Raw genomic sequence first — 15,166 nt, forward strand, 5'->3', positions numbered from 1 at the left:
AGAAGAAATAGGAAAGTTGGGTGTTAAGCCAGCTGATACACCTATTGAACAAAATCACAAGATTAGCGCAGAAGGTGGAGAACCTCTTGAAGATAAAGCTATGTTCCAAAGATTAGTTGGTAAACTACTATATCTTTGTCTTACATGACCAGACATCAGCTATGCAGTGAATGTTGTTAGTCAGTATATGCACTCTCCCAGAACTACCCACCTACTTGTTGTTGAGAGGATCGCATATTTAAAGAGGTGTCCAGGCAGAGGTGTACTATTTAAGGATAATAATCACATGAAGATTGAAGTTTACACAGATGCAGATTGGGCCGGTTGTGTTGATGATAGAAGGTCTACCTCTGGATACTGTGCCTTTGTAGGAGGTAACCTTGTTTCTTGGACGAGTAAGAAACAAAATGTTGTTTCTTGTTACAATGCCGAAGCTGAATATCGGTCCATGGCAAATGTTGTGGCTGAAATACTATGGTTGAAATCACTGTTTGATGAATTGGGTATTACCTATAAGAAACCTCTAATGTTGTACTATGATAATCAGGCTACTATTAATATAGCTCATAACCTGGTACAACATGATAGAACCAAGCACATTGAAGTCGATCGACATTTTATTAGGGAAAGGGTTGCATCTTAAGAAGTCTGTCTTCCATATATCAGCTCCAACATGCAGCTTGTTGATCTTCTCACCAAGGCAGTTTCAAAGAAGTTAGAAGCAGATCTATGCAAGTTGGGAATAACAAACATCTATTCCCAACTTGAGGGGGAGTGTAGAAACCACTAATGTGGTCCCCACCTATTTCTATTGTACTCGTATACAATTACTTATTTAAGTGTCAGTCCACAATTGGTTGTTAGTCTTTTATTAGGACTTAAATTGTTGTCTTTTATTAGGATTTTAATTTTGCCATGTAAGCAGTCTTATCCTTCAGAATTAATATAAATAGAAAGAGGGGGGCAGCAGATTAAGCATCCTCTTCTTTTCTGAAATCCTTCCTTCGAAATCTTCTTCTCTTCTTTTCTCTTTCTCCTCTCATCCTCTTAATTTCATATTGATTATACACCACAGCTTGGGCTGTCAGTAGTCTCATACGGCTACAAAATCCTTCAATCAAAACCCACTAAGTGAGAGTCCTTAGCAAGTAAAACTGGGATAGCGTCTGGATTTTGTTCCTCTTGTGTATCTTTGCTTCGGATAGAGTTGGTAATTCGGTTCTCTGTCCTGAATATCCAGAACTTGTGTCTCCCTTGGTATTTCTTCTAGACCAATGTCGGCTACATCTAGGTCCACCTTAGAATTGAGGCAAGTCTCACCACTGTTTCTTCTTCTAGGGCCGACAAGGAGGCACTAGAGGGTTCTTTAAACAAGATCTGCGTTCCTATAGCTCATCGTTCCACAGATTGTAAGTTTTAGTGGATGAGGCTCTTTCAATGCTACTTTTGTCGTTCCAAACATCATCATGCGTTGGGTCTTCCCAATCATCTTCTTCCTCAGAGTCTTCACGCTCAAGCCTGTTAAATTTCGGGTTCGACTTGTCTGGGGTTGTGGAGTTCATTTTCACAACCAACTTCCATTTCCCATTGCTCTTCGACCGGGCGCTTCCTAAACCAACGTCGCCAAACGCTTTCAAAGGAGTCTTGAGAGGATTTTTTGCAACCGCTGCAATAGAGGAGGTTGCAGGGGTCGATTTGGACGATGATAGACCCCAACAATCATCCCCAACCTTTGGGTCGGCCTGCTCACATGCACTTTTAAGTGGTCACATGACTTGTTTAGAATATAAGTTGGTGTTGGTTTGTCTGGTTCAACTGGTTTAACCCTTGGGTCAAGTTTTGGCGCACTTTCAATTTTTTTCCTTTATTGCCGCCCCTTCCAGCTGCCACTTCAGCATAGGACCTTTTAGTAGCCCCTTGATCTAAGATGGATGGCCCAGATTCTAATCCCTCTTTAGAGTTCTGACCATCCTCTTTTGATTCTACAGTCTAAGCATTTGCCTTCTCTTTGTAGCAACAGTCAGATTTCTCCTTCACGCTTTCCCCCTACTCGACCTTTGCCACGTCATCGTCTTCTACCTCCTGCAGGCTTCTACAGAGACTCTCCTCCACCGACGACAACAACCAGACTACCTCATGCGTTTCACTTTCACCTAGTTCCAATCTCACTGTTCTCGGTATTGACTCTATTTTAACTCCTCCCAATTTCACCGAAGCTGCACTGAGATTGGACAAGTCCAATTCTTCCAGGACTCCTCCGCACAGAGCTGCGATTTTCTTGAAGTTTGCAAGGGACCAAAGATGAAATGGGAGCCCTAGCACTTTGAGGCGGAAAATTTCTGTCTAATCTACACAATTTGCATTCGGACACCAGTGACTGATCACAATTACTCCTTTAGAAGTTTGAATAGGAAATGCATGTATTTCTTCAACCAGATTGTCTACTTCAAGAAGAGCCTTATCTTCTTGAAATGATCGAAGATTGAAGCGTCCTCCCACTTTCAGCTTTCATTTAATCTCCTCTGCAACACAGCCTCAACCACCTACTCTTTTGTTTGGAAGTATCACATATTTTTTACGCCAGTTCTGGTAGGTTTGATCTTCACTCCCTGGAACATCCTTTTCACCATCTGGATGTGGTTGATTTTCCAGTGCTTGGTTGGGTTGGATATCTCTTGGTCTATCTTCATTTCTCCATAAAAAGCTCTGCAACTCCCTTACAAACAGCATCCACCCCTTACTCTGTTTTCCCATGGGAATACAAATCATGTCTTCTACCTATGCCGAACCATTCTAAGACTGTTGCAAACCAGCCCTTCCTGTTGAAGCGAAGTTCAGCTACAAATATCTTTCCGTTGATTTTGATTGAGTTCTTCCAGGCCTGTGATTCCCTCGAAACTAAAGCTACATCCAGGAAGCCTTTCAGCCAAGCTGCTACCTCCTTTTGGAGATACACTGTGGCTCTCTTTTTTCTTCTCTTATCTTCAGGAACACCAGAGACCTTGTTTTCACTTCTTCTAGTTTGTATAGCTTAGCTTCAAACCATACTTCCTTTCTCCACCTTCCCACTACTTCGAACTTGCCCTCCATCCTTGTCTGATACACATTGGCATCGATGGCTGATACGTAGCTCTCCAACATTCCAAAAATTCAACCAATTGCAAAGGCAAAAAGTCAAACCTTTGAACAAATCTCTAAAACATAAAATACCTATGATAGCAGAGAGACTATAACAAAGACCTTCCAAAAGACAAACATAAAAACAAATAGACAGATGTCGCAGAAAAACCCCAAAAGACCAGGGTAACAGCTACCTATCCACGAACAGATGACTGAGCCTAAAAAAAAAAAAAAAAAAAAACAGTACTGATCTAACAGCATATTGCAGTACCAACAAAAACACCCGGGGAATCCACAATTCAGCCTCTCTATTTATCCAGCTCGCCATTAAGAACATATTCAGAACAATGGCAAATATAGCCTCCCAAGAAAACTGAATTTTCAGTGCTCTCTCTAATTTCTAATTCCAAAAAAGCTCTTTTAGCAAAATCTTCACCCAGACTCTTAGCAACTTGAATATCCCTCTCAACAAACCTACTTAATTCCAGCTTATCCTTCATCTGAGGATTTCCTTCATTGGAAACAAAGCTACGAGTAGTTCGTGTCTCTTTCTTTTTCTTTCTCTCAAAGTTGTTCTCTAAGCTATGCACCTCCACCAACTTACTGACTCCTAAACTCTCAATGCCGCAGACCTCCATCAACCTTCCCATCTGAAATCAGACTTGAAGAACATTCTGCCTGAGTCAAGGCCAACTTTTCTGATAAAGAACTCAACACTCCATCCACACCCTCTTGAGCTTCTTCTCTTGTAAACCTTTTCTAAAGCTCTTGCAAAGACTAGTTCCTCGTGTGTATTTTCATGTTCTAACTATTTATGATGTAACCTTTGGACTTCTCTTTTTTTTTGATGAATAAATGCCACATGATTAATTACTTTGGACTTCTCATTTTCTGATAAGATAAACTTTGTAGAGCCAATGAAGTGATTAAATGGACTAATAAAGGTAAAGAAAATTTAATTGAGTGTTGGTTCATATCAAAGCTTCAACTCTTTCTGATGAATTGGTTGACAGGCATTTATAACAGACAACTTCTAGATCTTGCCCACCAATGACTTATGAACAAATAACTGTTTAAAAGATAACGAGCAGAAAAGGCTCCAATTTAGTAAGTTGATCCCATTTCAACCTCTGGGATGCCTCTTTCTTGTAGATTTATGTTTCTAATTAAATAAATTTTTTCTCGTTATTCATAAAAAAATAGTAGGTTGAACCAAACGGTGGTGGTGAAAACAACAGAAACAATACTAGATATGTTTTCATGGAGAAATGATGGATTTTCAGTTCCCACAACCCTATCTTTTCATTATCGATTCAGCAATGGAGAGGGGAAAAACTTCTAAATAATAATTAAACAATTAGAAGGGAAAAAGAAGATAATTATAAAAAAAAAAATAGAAAGAGGGGCTTCATATATTAGACCAAAAATAAAATAGAAATAAACATAAACAGATGTGTCAAAGTTGAGTCTGAACTATCTATCAGGAAGTTACGCAGCATAGTTCTAAAAATGTTTAAGCAGAAATAATTACCACATAAGGACTGAGGGCTCCATGAACTGGAGCCTAGAACTTACCAGGAAAACAGCGAGGAAGGGATGTCATAAGGACTGAGGAGACCATCAGCTGATACCTAGAAACAAGATGGTGTCTTTTCATATCCGGATTTGGTTTTCCTCCAGACACATTTTCTTTGTATGACTGTAAAGCATGAACTAATATTAGCAGGCACTTTTCCTGATACTGTTTTTCTAAACATATCTCTTCCAGTGACTTAGATAACACTTTCTGGGCCTCATCCGCATTAATCTGTATTGACATTTTTTATCAGTTCTGTAATGACAAATTTTAATCAATTCGGAAATCAGTACAGCACCAAAAGAGTCCAAACAAACCAACAATATATATCAATTGCAGTATAGAGATAACAGGGATAACTGAAGACACATTGAGGAGAATCTCAGTTAATTATTGTCTCCAAAAATATAAGTCATTGCAGATTCATGTATGTGAAAAGAAGTTTTAGTGATCTGAAAGTAAATGGCTTAGTGCAGTAACCATTAGGATGTTATTTGTGTCTGCTAACTGTTGATTCTCTAATAAACGAAAGAGCATGCGAGAGGCACACATGACGAAGAATTCAAACACAGACAAGACATACAAATAGAACATCACCATTTTCCTGTATCCACTCAGAAATGCGATTATGAACATCAACAAATAAAAACTGGCATCAACGAGATATGTTAAGATGTCGTGGTTTCATACATGGAGTTTATTAAGCTCCGGTGTTGCCACGTCACTATAACTAGCAAAATGTTGCCAAAACTTTGACGCACCATTCTTCTCAAATGTTTCCTGCAATCAAAGGAGATGTCAATTTCGCACATGACGAAACCAAATGCGATTTTTTTTCCTCTCTCTTTAAGGTCGAGATCTTTAAAGAATTCCAGTGCCATTACAGAAGAAAGGGGGAAAAGGCAGCGCCATTTGAATTGATTACAAAAAAAGGTAAATCGTTTGACAAACCTCTAGCTCCCGAAGAAAATAATCCTGGACAAGAGAGTCGAGGCCGTACTTGCAAAGACTGTGCACATGAGAAACAAACTCCGACCCAATCGAAAGGTCCCCATTATCCTTCAGAAGGACCTCTGTGCTGGCACAGAAACCGTTCCAGCTCTGCAAAATCTTGTCAATTGATTCATCGCCAATTGAATCCAAAATCCCCAGGTTATGAACCCAATATGCCCCACCCTTCTCTATTTGCATGGTTACTTAGTTCAGAGGCTCCTTGGTGAACAACGACGTCAATTATAGCAATTACACTGGAGAAACCCTAGATTACCAGATAAGGCACTCGAAGAAAGCATGAACGCACGGAGCGACAGACAGAACGAACAGTCGTCCTGTGACTGCTACTTGTTTTGGCAGGGGGAACTCGTGAAATGAGCCCTCCGTTGTTACTTGTTTGAGAAATAGGAGATGTGATTGACGAACGAGCGGGAGAATTTGTTGTGCAATTTGCCGCCAGATCGTTAATACGAAGGAAGAAATAGATGAAAAGAAAAGTGGCGCCGGGACGCGATGCAGTAGGCGAAGCTCTTAATCTAAGCCCATTTGTCATCCATGGACCAATTCATTTGAGTGGATATTCGATCAGGCCCATGGACCAGAACGTCAATTGTGAAAATGGGATCATAAATTACTTTCTCTATTTGATATACTTATTGTTTATTGAAAATGGGATTTGCTACTCACGTAGCGCTTTCAAATATGCATGTCAATGATACCAGAAAATCCGAGGTCCGATCCAATTATCTTACGTTTGGATGATGTATTTATATAATTGAATCAGATTCGAATGTTATACTTTATATATATGATTAATAATTGGATTATATTTAAATTTGACTCCATCTCTTCCGATTAAAATCTGAATTCAATTATATTATAATATTTATTAATTTTTATATATTAAATTGAAAATATCTTTCTACGAATAACATACAATTACGAAAAATATTCTCAATGCAAGGTGAACAAATCCCGTTTCCATTTATCCACACAAGCTCATCATCTGGTCCTCTATTTTAAAAATGAAATATGTGTGCCAGTGCCACTCATCTATACTGAAACCAAAATCTGATAGAGCGCACCTCACAAAACTTCACAGTATATCACAATCGTGCATTGGGAGTATATTCTCATGAATGACAACATACTAGTATGACAGCATACCAGTGCACAGCTGAAAGCGCTGTGAAGCTGGTGTGAGAAACAAATCCAGATTCACCTGAAATTCAGATCATCTGGCCTTTCAAAAATATATCCAGATTATCTGACAAAAGTCTGAGTTTATACAAGGTTTTAAATTTCGCTGAAATTCCACCAAATTTTACACAATAATGGTTTTCCTTTCAGAATCAAAATCCTTTGATTTTGGTTTGGAATTTTTTTTATGGAACTTTGATATTTTGTTGAAATTTTGGTATGTTTCAGTCATAATAAATAAATAATTAAAAAAAAAAAACTAAAGATTAACCGTAATATTTATGCATTGTTTTTTCAATGTTTGGTTGAGACAATAAACCTTCAACATCTCTTGCTTTCCTTTCTCCAGATATCTTAAAATGATAAATTTAGACAAATAAAACATGTATAAAAACGTTGGAGCCATCTTTGCTGTGTGCTACTCTTTCTCCCTAGTGTCGGGAGGACAAAGCATAAACAAGGATTTTTGTGCAACACAGGGGGCTAACAGGTGTTATGGCCACTAACACCTACCTTGTGAATCTTTGATATTCCGTTGTCGAAAGACAACTCCATGGCCTGTCTTGAGGCAGAAAAACTCTCAAGTTTTTCTGATAATCTGAAATTAGCAGAATTACCATCCCCCTCCATGTGGTTGAGAAGGGAAACAATGTCCACTTTGCAGAAAGTGAGTAAGCTCAAGCTATATATAGCACCAGCCATGAGGCACAGCTCAGGCCTGAGCAGCAAAGTTAAGACTGCAAATGAGTATTGGGCCTGACTTTTAAGCAAGCATGATGTTAGCCTCTGCCTAAGCAATGGACAGGGTATAAAGTTTCGAAGGAATTTGTTATGAATTGCCTTGTTCCATGTGGATATATCTACAGAGATTCTCAACAACTGGCAAACTCCCATTGAGACAATGTCAGATATTTAAAATTCCCAACGCAGAAAATGTTGGAATACCTAAGACATTGCTATCTTGCTTGGTCAAAAGCAGACCAAGTTGTTAGCTGTAATGTATACAATCAGCATCTTTGCTTTATATGTTCAAGGAGAAAATTTCACATGGAAATTTAGAGATTTTGCTTCAATAAAACAGTCCCATATGTAGCTTATTGTGTTCTAAGGGCTTTGATCCAGTCAAGTTCCACTTTGAAATTGCCTGGTCCAGATTTAGCACCAGGAACACCGCCTTCTGCATTGACGGAGAGAGACATACTAACAACACGTGAAGGATTCATTTCCAGCTTTGCATCTACGACATTCCCTCTCCATGTTGGTAAGTATCGATCAAGTGGAATCTGGAAATCTCATGAGTTAATTTCAAACACCATCCTAAAGAAAGAAAATTGGTGCATAGAAGAACATGAGCAACAGTGCAAAGCATAAAACATAAAAATGTAGCTAAACTTTAAGAATCTCACAATGTTTTACATGATTTTCAAACAATTTAGGAAATCTTGGATACATAGAAATCAAAGTACTATAAGCATGCTTAAGTGTTACACATAATGAAATCATTACTTTTTTCAGCTTTTAATAGGAATTAAAACCACACAACACCATGGAGTCATTGTAGTTGCCAAAAAAAGATTTGATGATTTCCCAAAATATATGTCATTTCTATTATTATTATTAGAAGCGGGAAACAACTCCATTATGGTGAGCCTGTGCTCTTAACTGCAAAGGAAAATAACAGTGGGATCATTTCATTCCAGGTGGCATCCAAACATGCTGTTGAGTTTCTCTGTTCTTTGTTAGATAATCATCAAGAACAGTCGGAAAATAGTTGATAGGTCATGAAACCGTGTTCTCTTTGACATGTACAGGCCTTTAGCCCAATAGAACAGTTTGTCCTACATTCATGTGGACTGCCATGCACATCAATTAGCCAATGGTTGACAGTATAGCTTGAGATAGGAATGAGTATCATATCATCAAAAAAAAATGATGAAAGCCACAGCTGAAAGAATGGTAACACTTCTGTTTGTCATTTCTTTTAAGAGAAGCTATTAGCTCTAAGTATTTTATGATCTCAAAGAATGAAATAACCTATTATTTTCCCTCTAAGACTATGGTAAACAATGGGATATTAACACAAGGTTATTCCCCCTAATTAAAAAAAAAAGGAAGAGAAAAAAGACCATATCCATCTTTGATATCCAATCTTGCCAACTAGCATCAAATTTATCAAGGGGAAGAAATGTAAATATTCTTTTTGGCCATCCAACAATTTCAGCACAAGAGAATCATGCAAGGGGCAAGCAACTTGCCTTCACAATATACCAATTGTCTTTGGGCACATAAAACAAAAGCTTGCCATGAATTGTCTTCTTCTTGCCCAGGTGAATTTACCCAATTTTCTGTGTATATCTGCACTCAAAGAAAATGGGTTGTCAGAGGTTCTTTAACAGCTCATACATCCAACAGCTAGGGAAGATTGTGAGACAAGCTGCATCAGATGGTATGTGTTAAAAAATAAATAAACAAATTGTTCTTGCAGGGAAAGAGAAACTCACTGTACATATGTAGCATCTTCCATCTCCTTTAAGCCTCAATGCTATGGTATCATATGCATCCAAATCAATAAAGCCATCAAACTGCAAGTAAAAATTAATATGTAGAGAGTACTGCATGACTATACTAGCACTGTAGCAATGATTTAGGAAAGGAATGGAGAAATTAATTGAGTTCTGCGCTCTACAGCCAAGTTGAGTTTGCTGTAAGAAACAAAAGCACTACTACAACTATCATAACCAAAAGGTGCCTTTAGTCAGATGGTCCAACAGAGAGAGAAAGCTTGGTGCATTTCCCCTCATGTGTGTGTCACCTGTTGGTCCAATGGAGAGTACGTCAACTGCCTATTCCTTTCCCATCCTTAACATAGTGCTGTTATGGAATTGCTTCCACTTTTGGGGAGATTTTGGACTTTACCCATAAAAACTGCACACTTGTTCTCATCTGAGATTATCTCCCTCAATAATACTAAAATAGAAAAATTCTTTTTTTTATAGGAAACAGTAACTTTCATTAATGAATTGAAAAGATTACAGATTTACCACCCACAAAATGGATGGAATATCAAAACAAAATCTTACAAACAAGCCCAAAACAAAGCCTCCCTAGTAGCTCCTTGCTTAGCTAAAGTGTTAGCCATTCCATTTGCTGACCTTCTTACCCATTTAAAATGCACCCCAATCTCCCTTGCTAAGATAATAATCTATCTTAGAGGCTGTCTAAGAGACCAAACTCCCAAGTTTCCAGTTTGCATCCACCTTATTACCAGCTTGGAGTCTCCTTCCACTTCTAATTGCTGCATTCCCCATTGTTTCGCCAATCTCAATCCTTGAAGTAAGGCCATCACTTCTGCCCTTAATGAATCTCCCATCCCAATTGGGCCCGAGTAAAGGGCCAAGACTTTTCCTTCCTCATTTCTGAACACACCCCCAACTCCTAACTAGCCTGTATTAACCAAAGAGCATCCACCAAAGTTTAGCTTCACCTTGAACTGAGGTGGTGGTACACAACTTTCTTGTACCACAGGGGAGGAAGGAGAGGATACATCTATAGCACTCCAATTTCTAATTAAGTCAGCTGAGGAGAAGTCCTTGAAGAGATTATGTACTTTCGGCCAATGCATAACATTGATGGTGATAACCTCAGCAAGTTCTTCCTTGGATTTTTCTTGCCCAAAGAAGATCCTATTGTTTCTCTCATCCCAAATTGAACAAAGGATGACTGCTCTTGTTATTCTCTACATTACCCTGCCTCTTTTCCATGGTTGTCAGAAGGGTGATTATAATTTTGGATTGTATGGACTGAGACAAATGCAAGAATTTCCAAACAAAAACACAAGCAAATGTTTTCCAAACAAAATGCAATAATATCAAAAGCTTATTGAAATGCTGTGTTGAGAAAATAGAACCAGAATATTTATGTCTGTGTTATGGAGAAATCAGACAACCTAAGGCAAGTACAAACATTAAATTCAGTGTATATTATCCCAAAGAACAAAATCTCAAATATCATGAGATGTAAAACTTTTCATGGTCAACCTTGATTCTTGATTAATGTATCCATGAGAATAGTGGAAATACAACTGACCTTCTTGGACCGCATTCCACAAAAACCACTGTGATTCATTCTCCACTTGGAACCCTCAGTTACATCCAAAGAAAGGTTGCCAGACAAGATACCTTTCAAAAAAGTTATAATAGTGTGGAGAGTAAGTTAATAAGAGAATGACCTTCCAACAATTTCCAGTATAACTACACATATTGGTAGAGATTGACAACTAGTCCATATATATTATTAGCTTTAGCATAGTATCATGGTAGGATGAATGTGGACATAAATGAATTATTTCACAATCACAGAAATCAACAACAACAACAACGCATCAGTACTTACTATACTAATATACACTTCTATTTTGTTGTTAACAGAAAAAAAAAATGATCATAAAACAGGTTTTGATGTGGTTTTCTTGATATTGAAAACAGAACTAAAGTAAGCAACTTTGGCATTCAGCCATATATATCCCTAACAATAACTAATATATACCTATGGAAGAGGAAAAACTCACCATTGTAGCAATTATATAACAGCTTAATAAAACCTTAATTTCGATGAGCATTTTACATTTTTACATGTGTATCATGTACTGATCTTCCTTAATTCCATTTGAATGTGCTGATGTAAAGACTGATATTTAATGATTTAAATACACACAAAACTTTACATTTTTACATGTGTATCATGTTTTCCATTTATTTGATAAGATTATAAAAATTATACTATTGAAAGAAAAGTAATTTCTAATAGGGGGATATATCATAAATTGTGAAAAAATACATTATAACAAGCATGTTAAAAGCAAGAAGCACAACTAAAGCGCAATCGGTTCTGAGAGAATGAGAAGCAATATGAAAAGTGAGATGTATGCCAGAATCAACATAAAAACAAGTTAAAAGAAAAATTAATATATAACAATATGCAAATCAAATTTCCTAAAAAAATAAAATCCTGTTAGCTCAATTGCTTAGAGCTTGTGGTATTAACAAGAAAGTTGTAGTTCTGTGGGTTCAAGTCCAACGTAGGCCAACCTCTTTAAAATTCATAATGGCAACCTACAATATAGTAAATTACCTATTCAAACCTCAAATTCAAAGTTAATTGATCATAACATAGCATGGGCAGAGTGAGGTGCACCTAGGTTCAGGTGAAGTGCATCCCACAAAATAAACTTTGCTTGTGAGCCTAGGCATGCCTTTCACATTGCATTTGTATGTAATCAATGTAGCAAAATAATATTCCTTGGAACTCCTGGTGTGCTGGAATTGGTGAGGTCTTCACCAATCAGGATAGAAACATTGAAACCTAGCTTTGCTACATAGATACTGACACGGATATTGGAAATTGGAATGTCATGTGCAACCAAGAGTCTGACTTGGTGATATGAAAAGGATTAATTTGGTAAAATGTATTATATATATATATATACACAATAGAAGAAAGTTAAGAAACAACCTAATGGCATCTCTATTAGGAATCTTAGCACAAACAGGCATAGATAATGTTCTCATCAAAGCTGATGGGAATATTCTTTGGGGCCTTCAGCAGGCCTATGGAAGATATGGAGGTTCACAAATGTCATTAGATGGTTGGGGCAAGGCTTACATAATGTATCTGTCAAAGAGATAATGCCAAGCCTGTGCTGGTTAAGACTGGAACAGGTAGAGCTTTTCCATACAGCAGGGTTTGCAGCATCTCCCTGTACATGTAGTTTCTGTGCTGGTTTAGGAATGTCTGTCTATATTCTATGCAGTCTTGTACATCCTCTCATGTTTGCATTCCCTTTGGTACATAATACATGCTTTCCATGGAAAAAGAAAAGGGAAAAGGAAAAAAATAATTATCTTGTGAATTGTATTGTAAGATTTTTTTTTTTTGATCAATTGAATTGTATTGTAAGATTATATACCCATAGAAAAGCACACAAGTAATTATAGAACTTTATCTGTTCCACTGTACCATGTGGCATTTTAAGGTATCTAGTGACACATATGACAACACATGGGGGCACATGCATATGCCACATGGCATGCACACATTACAACATCTTGTTGTATTCAAACAACATTATTTATTTTTACTTTGAAAAGCATTTTTTTGAAAAAAATCATTCAAACAATTTTGAAGTAAAAATACAAAAGTAGAAGTATTACAGGTACATTGTAATTTGGTTCTATTGAAGATATAAAGTATGAAGTACCACCAAACAGGGCCTAAATTAGTTGATGTATTGGACAGATAGGGGTAAACAAAAGTCAATTGTACTGAGAAGTAACCCCCCAGGGAGAGAAGATGTAAATTGTAAAAAAAGTTTGGAATCAAGTGGTTATGTCACCGGCCCTTGTCTAGTTTTAAAAAGGTGATTGGAACAACTTATGGGTCGATGCTTTATAAAATGGTAACATGTTAGGCTGACAAGTGTAAGCATGTTGGTTCAAGTCATAGAGATGCGACTTTGTGCAAAAAAAAAAGAAAAAAGCCAAAGGTCAGGTCCACATCCAGTCCACCCCTCTCAACACCCTAGATAGTTGGGACCAATATTGAGTTGTGACCTATGTCATTAATAATATTTCAGTTACAAATCCAAAAAAATGTTGATATTAAACAAGAATGTTTTCTTTCATTCATGAAATTAAGTTCCACAATCATGTCTACAGTGTATGCGTATAGCAACAACATTGCATTTTGGATTCCCTGGAAACTTGCAAGTACTGTAAAACTGCGACTCCTATGATCTTCATTGATTACAGAAAGAAAACCATGGCCACTTTATTTTCCTTGGCTCTTTATACTTGGTGTATTTGATGTTTTCTGCTCACAGTGTAGTAACATGATACGATAGTGGCAAGCATGACCATGCTGTAGTTAAACGATATGCAATTCCACATAAAATAGGTAATAGTGACTTCCTTCTTGCTGCTGCTAATCCACCATCTCCCAAGTCAAGCAGTCATTATTTACAATGAACCAGATGCCTAAGTTGCATAATATATTCCTTTGTGATTTATGAAATCTGTATAATAATATTATAGCATGATAATGGAGTTGAGTAGTCAACTTTACCACTTAATCCGCTGCCAGCATCTTTTATCTCCAATGATGCAGAGGGCAAAGCTGAGAAAGAAACAAGGTAATGGCGAAATTATCAAAAATTCTTTACCCAAAGAACTCTAGAAACACAGAACACACATGAGAAGAAAGAATACATCAAATTCAAGATGGTAACATGAGGTGATTGTAAGCATTCATGGATACTCAGAGAATAGATGGGATGCTAGTGTATCAAGGCGGACAACTTTGGCAACCCCAATGCAATGCACAGTATTCTTCCTCAGTTATATCAGGTATGATGTGTGTGATGGCAACTCCGTCCTCTTTTAGGAGGACATTTGGGTTGGAGATGTCCCTTTGAAAACCCTTTCCCCTCCTTGTTCTCTATTTCTCAGTACAAAAAAAGTTCCCAAATTTTGCTACTCATTGGAAACCCCTTGGACTCCTACTTGGGTTTTTGGGTTCCGTAGAGGCTTAAGGGATGAGGAGATTGAGTGCTTAGTCAGTTTACTCTGCCTTCTTGAGAAAGTTTGTTTGAACCCCTTTGAACCTGACAAAAGAATTTGGACACCTCGATCAAAAGGATTCTTCTCTTGTGCTTCTTTCTTCAAATCCCTTTGTTGTTCCAACCCTCAACAAGGCTTCCCTATTAAGGAAGTCTGGTGCAAACCTGATCCCCCTAAGATTTGGCAATTTGCTGGGAAGTGTACTATGGGAAAGTAAATACCTTGGACAATCTACAAAAGAGAAGACCTTTTCTCTAAATTCCCCCCAACTAGTGCATCATTTGTAGATTTCAGAGTGAGGACTGTTATCATTTTCTAAGTTCTTGTTTTTTTACTGCATAATTATGGGATTGACTTCTCTCTTTGTTTGGGAGTAGTTGGAACTTTTCAGTAGATTTAAGATTGCTTTTTGATCCCTCTACTTTTGTTTGGCAGTAGAAAAGGAGTAAAATCATGTGGAGGTGTGCAAGTGTTGCATTGATATGGACAATTTGGGAAGAAAGGAATGCTATAACGTTTTTGGAGAAAGAAAGGAACCTTCAAGAGATTAAGGATTGTGTCTTGGTTAGGGTGATCCATTGGCTGAAATCTTTGGACTTGTTCCACCAATTTTCCTTTAATGACATTTGGAGGAAATAGGGCGGTAATGGCAAGTTGTTCCTCT

At 37.5% G+C, this 15,166-nt stretch overlaps 1 protein-coding gene and 1 long non-coding RNA gene across 3 annotated transcripts in view; both read right to left on the reverse strand.

The window, feature by feature from the left end:
* The window catches only part of LOC104598085 (anaphase-promoting complex subunit 2-like), a 49,252-nt gene extending 42,930 nt beyond the window's left edge, over window positions 1–6,322 (reverse strand). Inside the window, exons 1-3 of one of the 2 annotated variants that reach the window (XM_088904340.1) lie at window positions 5,648–6,322; window positions 5,387–5,476; window positions 4,696–4,819 (exon numbers count right to left, since the gene is read on the reverse strand). In XM_088904340.1, the coding sequence (XP_088760466.1) occupies window positions 4,696–4,819; window positions 5,387–5,476; window positions 5,648–5,887 (454 nt within the window). In that variant the 5' untranslated portion in view covers window positions 5,888–6,322. Of the gene's footprint in view, window positions 1–4,695; window positions 4,928–5,386; window positions 5,477–5,647 lie in introns of both variants that reach the window. The other variant, XM_010259985.3, reaches the window with a different exon arrangement.
* Window positions 6,323–8,833: 2,511 nt separating this feature from the next.
* Window positions 8,834–11,080, reverse strand: LOC104598201 (uncharacterized). The gene is made up of 3 exons (XR_016068732.1): window positions 10,976–11,080; window positions 9,391–9,471; window positions 8,834–9,244 (listed from the first exon to the last, which is right to left on the reverse strand). It is a non-coding gene; the product is annotated as an uncharacterized LOC104598201 (long non-coding RNA).
* Between the last annotated feature and the right edge of the window lie 4,086 nt (window positions 11,081–15,166).

Source organism: Nelumbo nucifera, chromosome 4 (assembly GCF_055504915.1).
Source record: "Nelumbo nucifera cultivar China Antique chromosome 4, China Antique-T2T, whole genome shotgun sequence".
Classification (NCBI taxonomy): domain Eukaryota; kingdom Viridiplantae; phylum Streptophyta; class Magnoliopsida; order Proteales; family Nelumbonaceae; genus Nelumbo; species Nelumbo nucifera.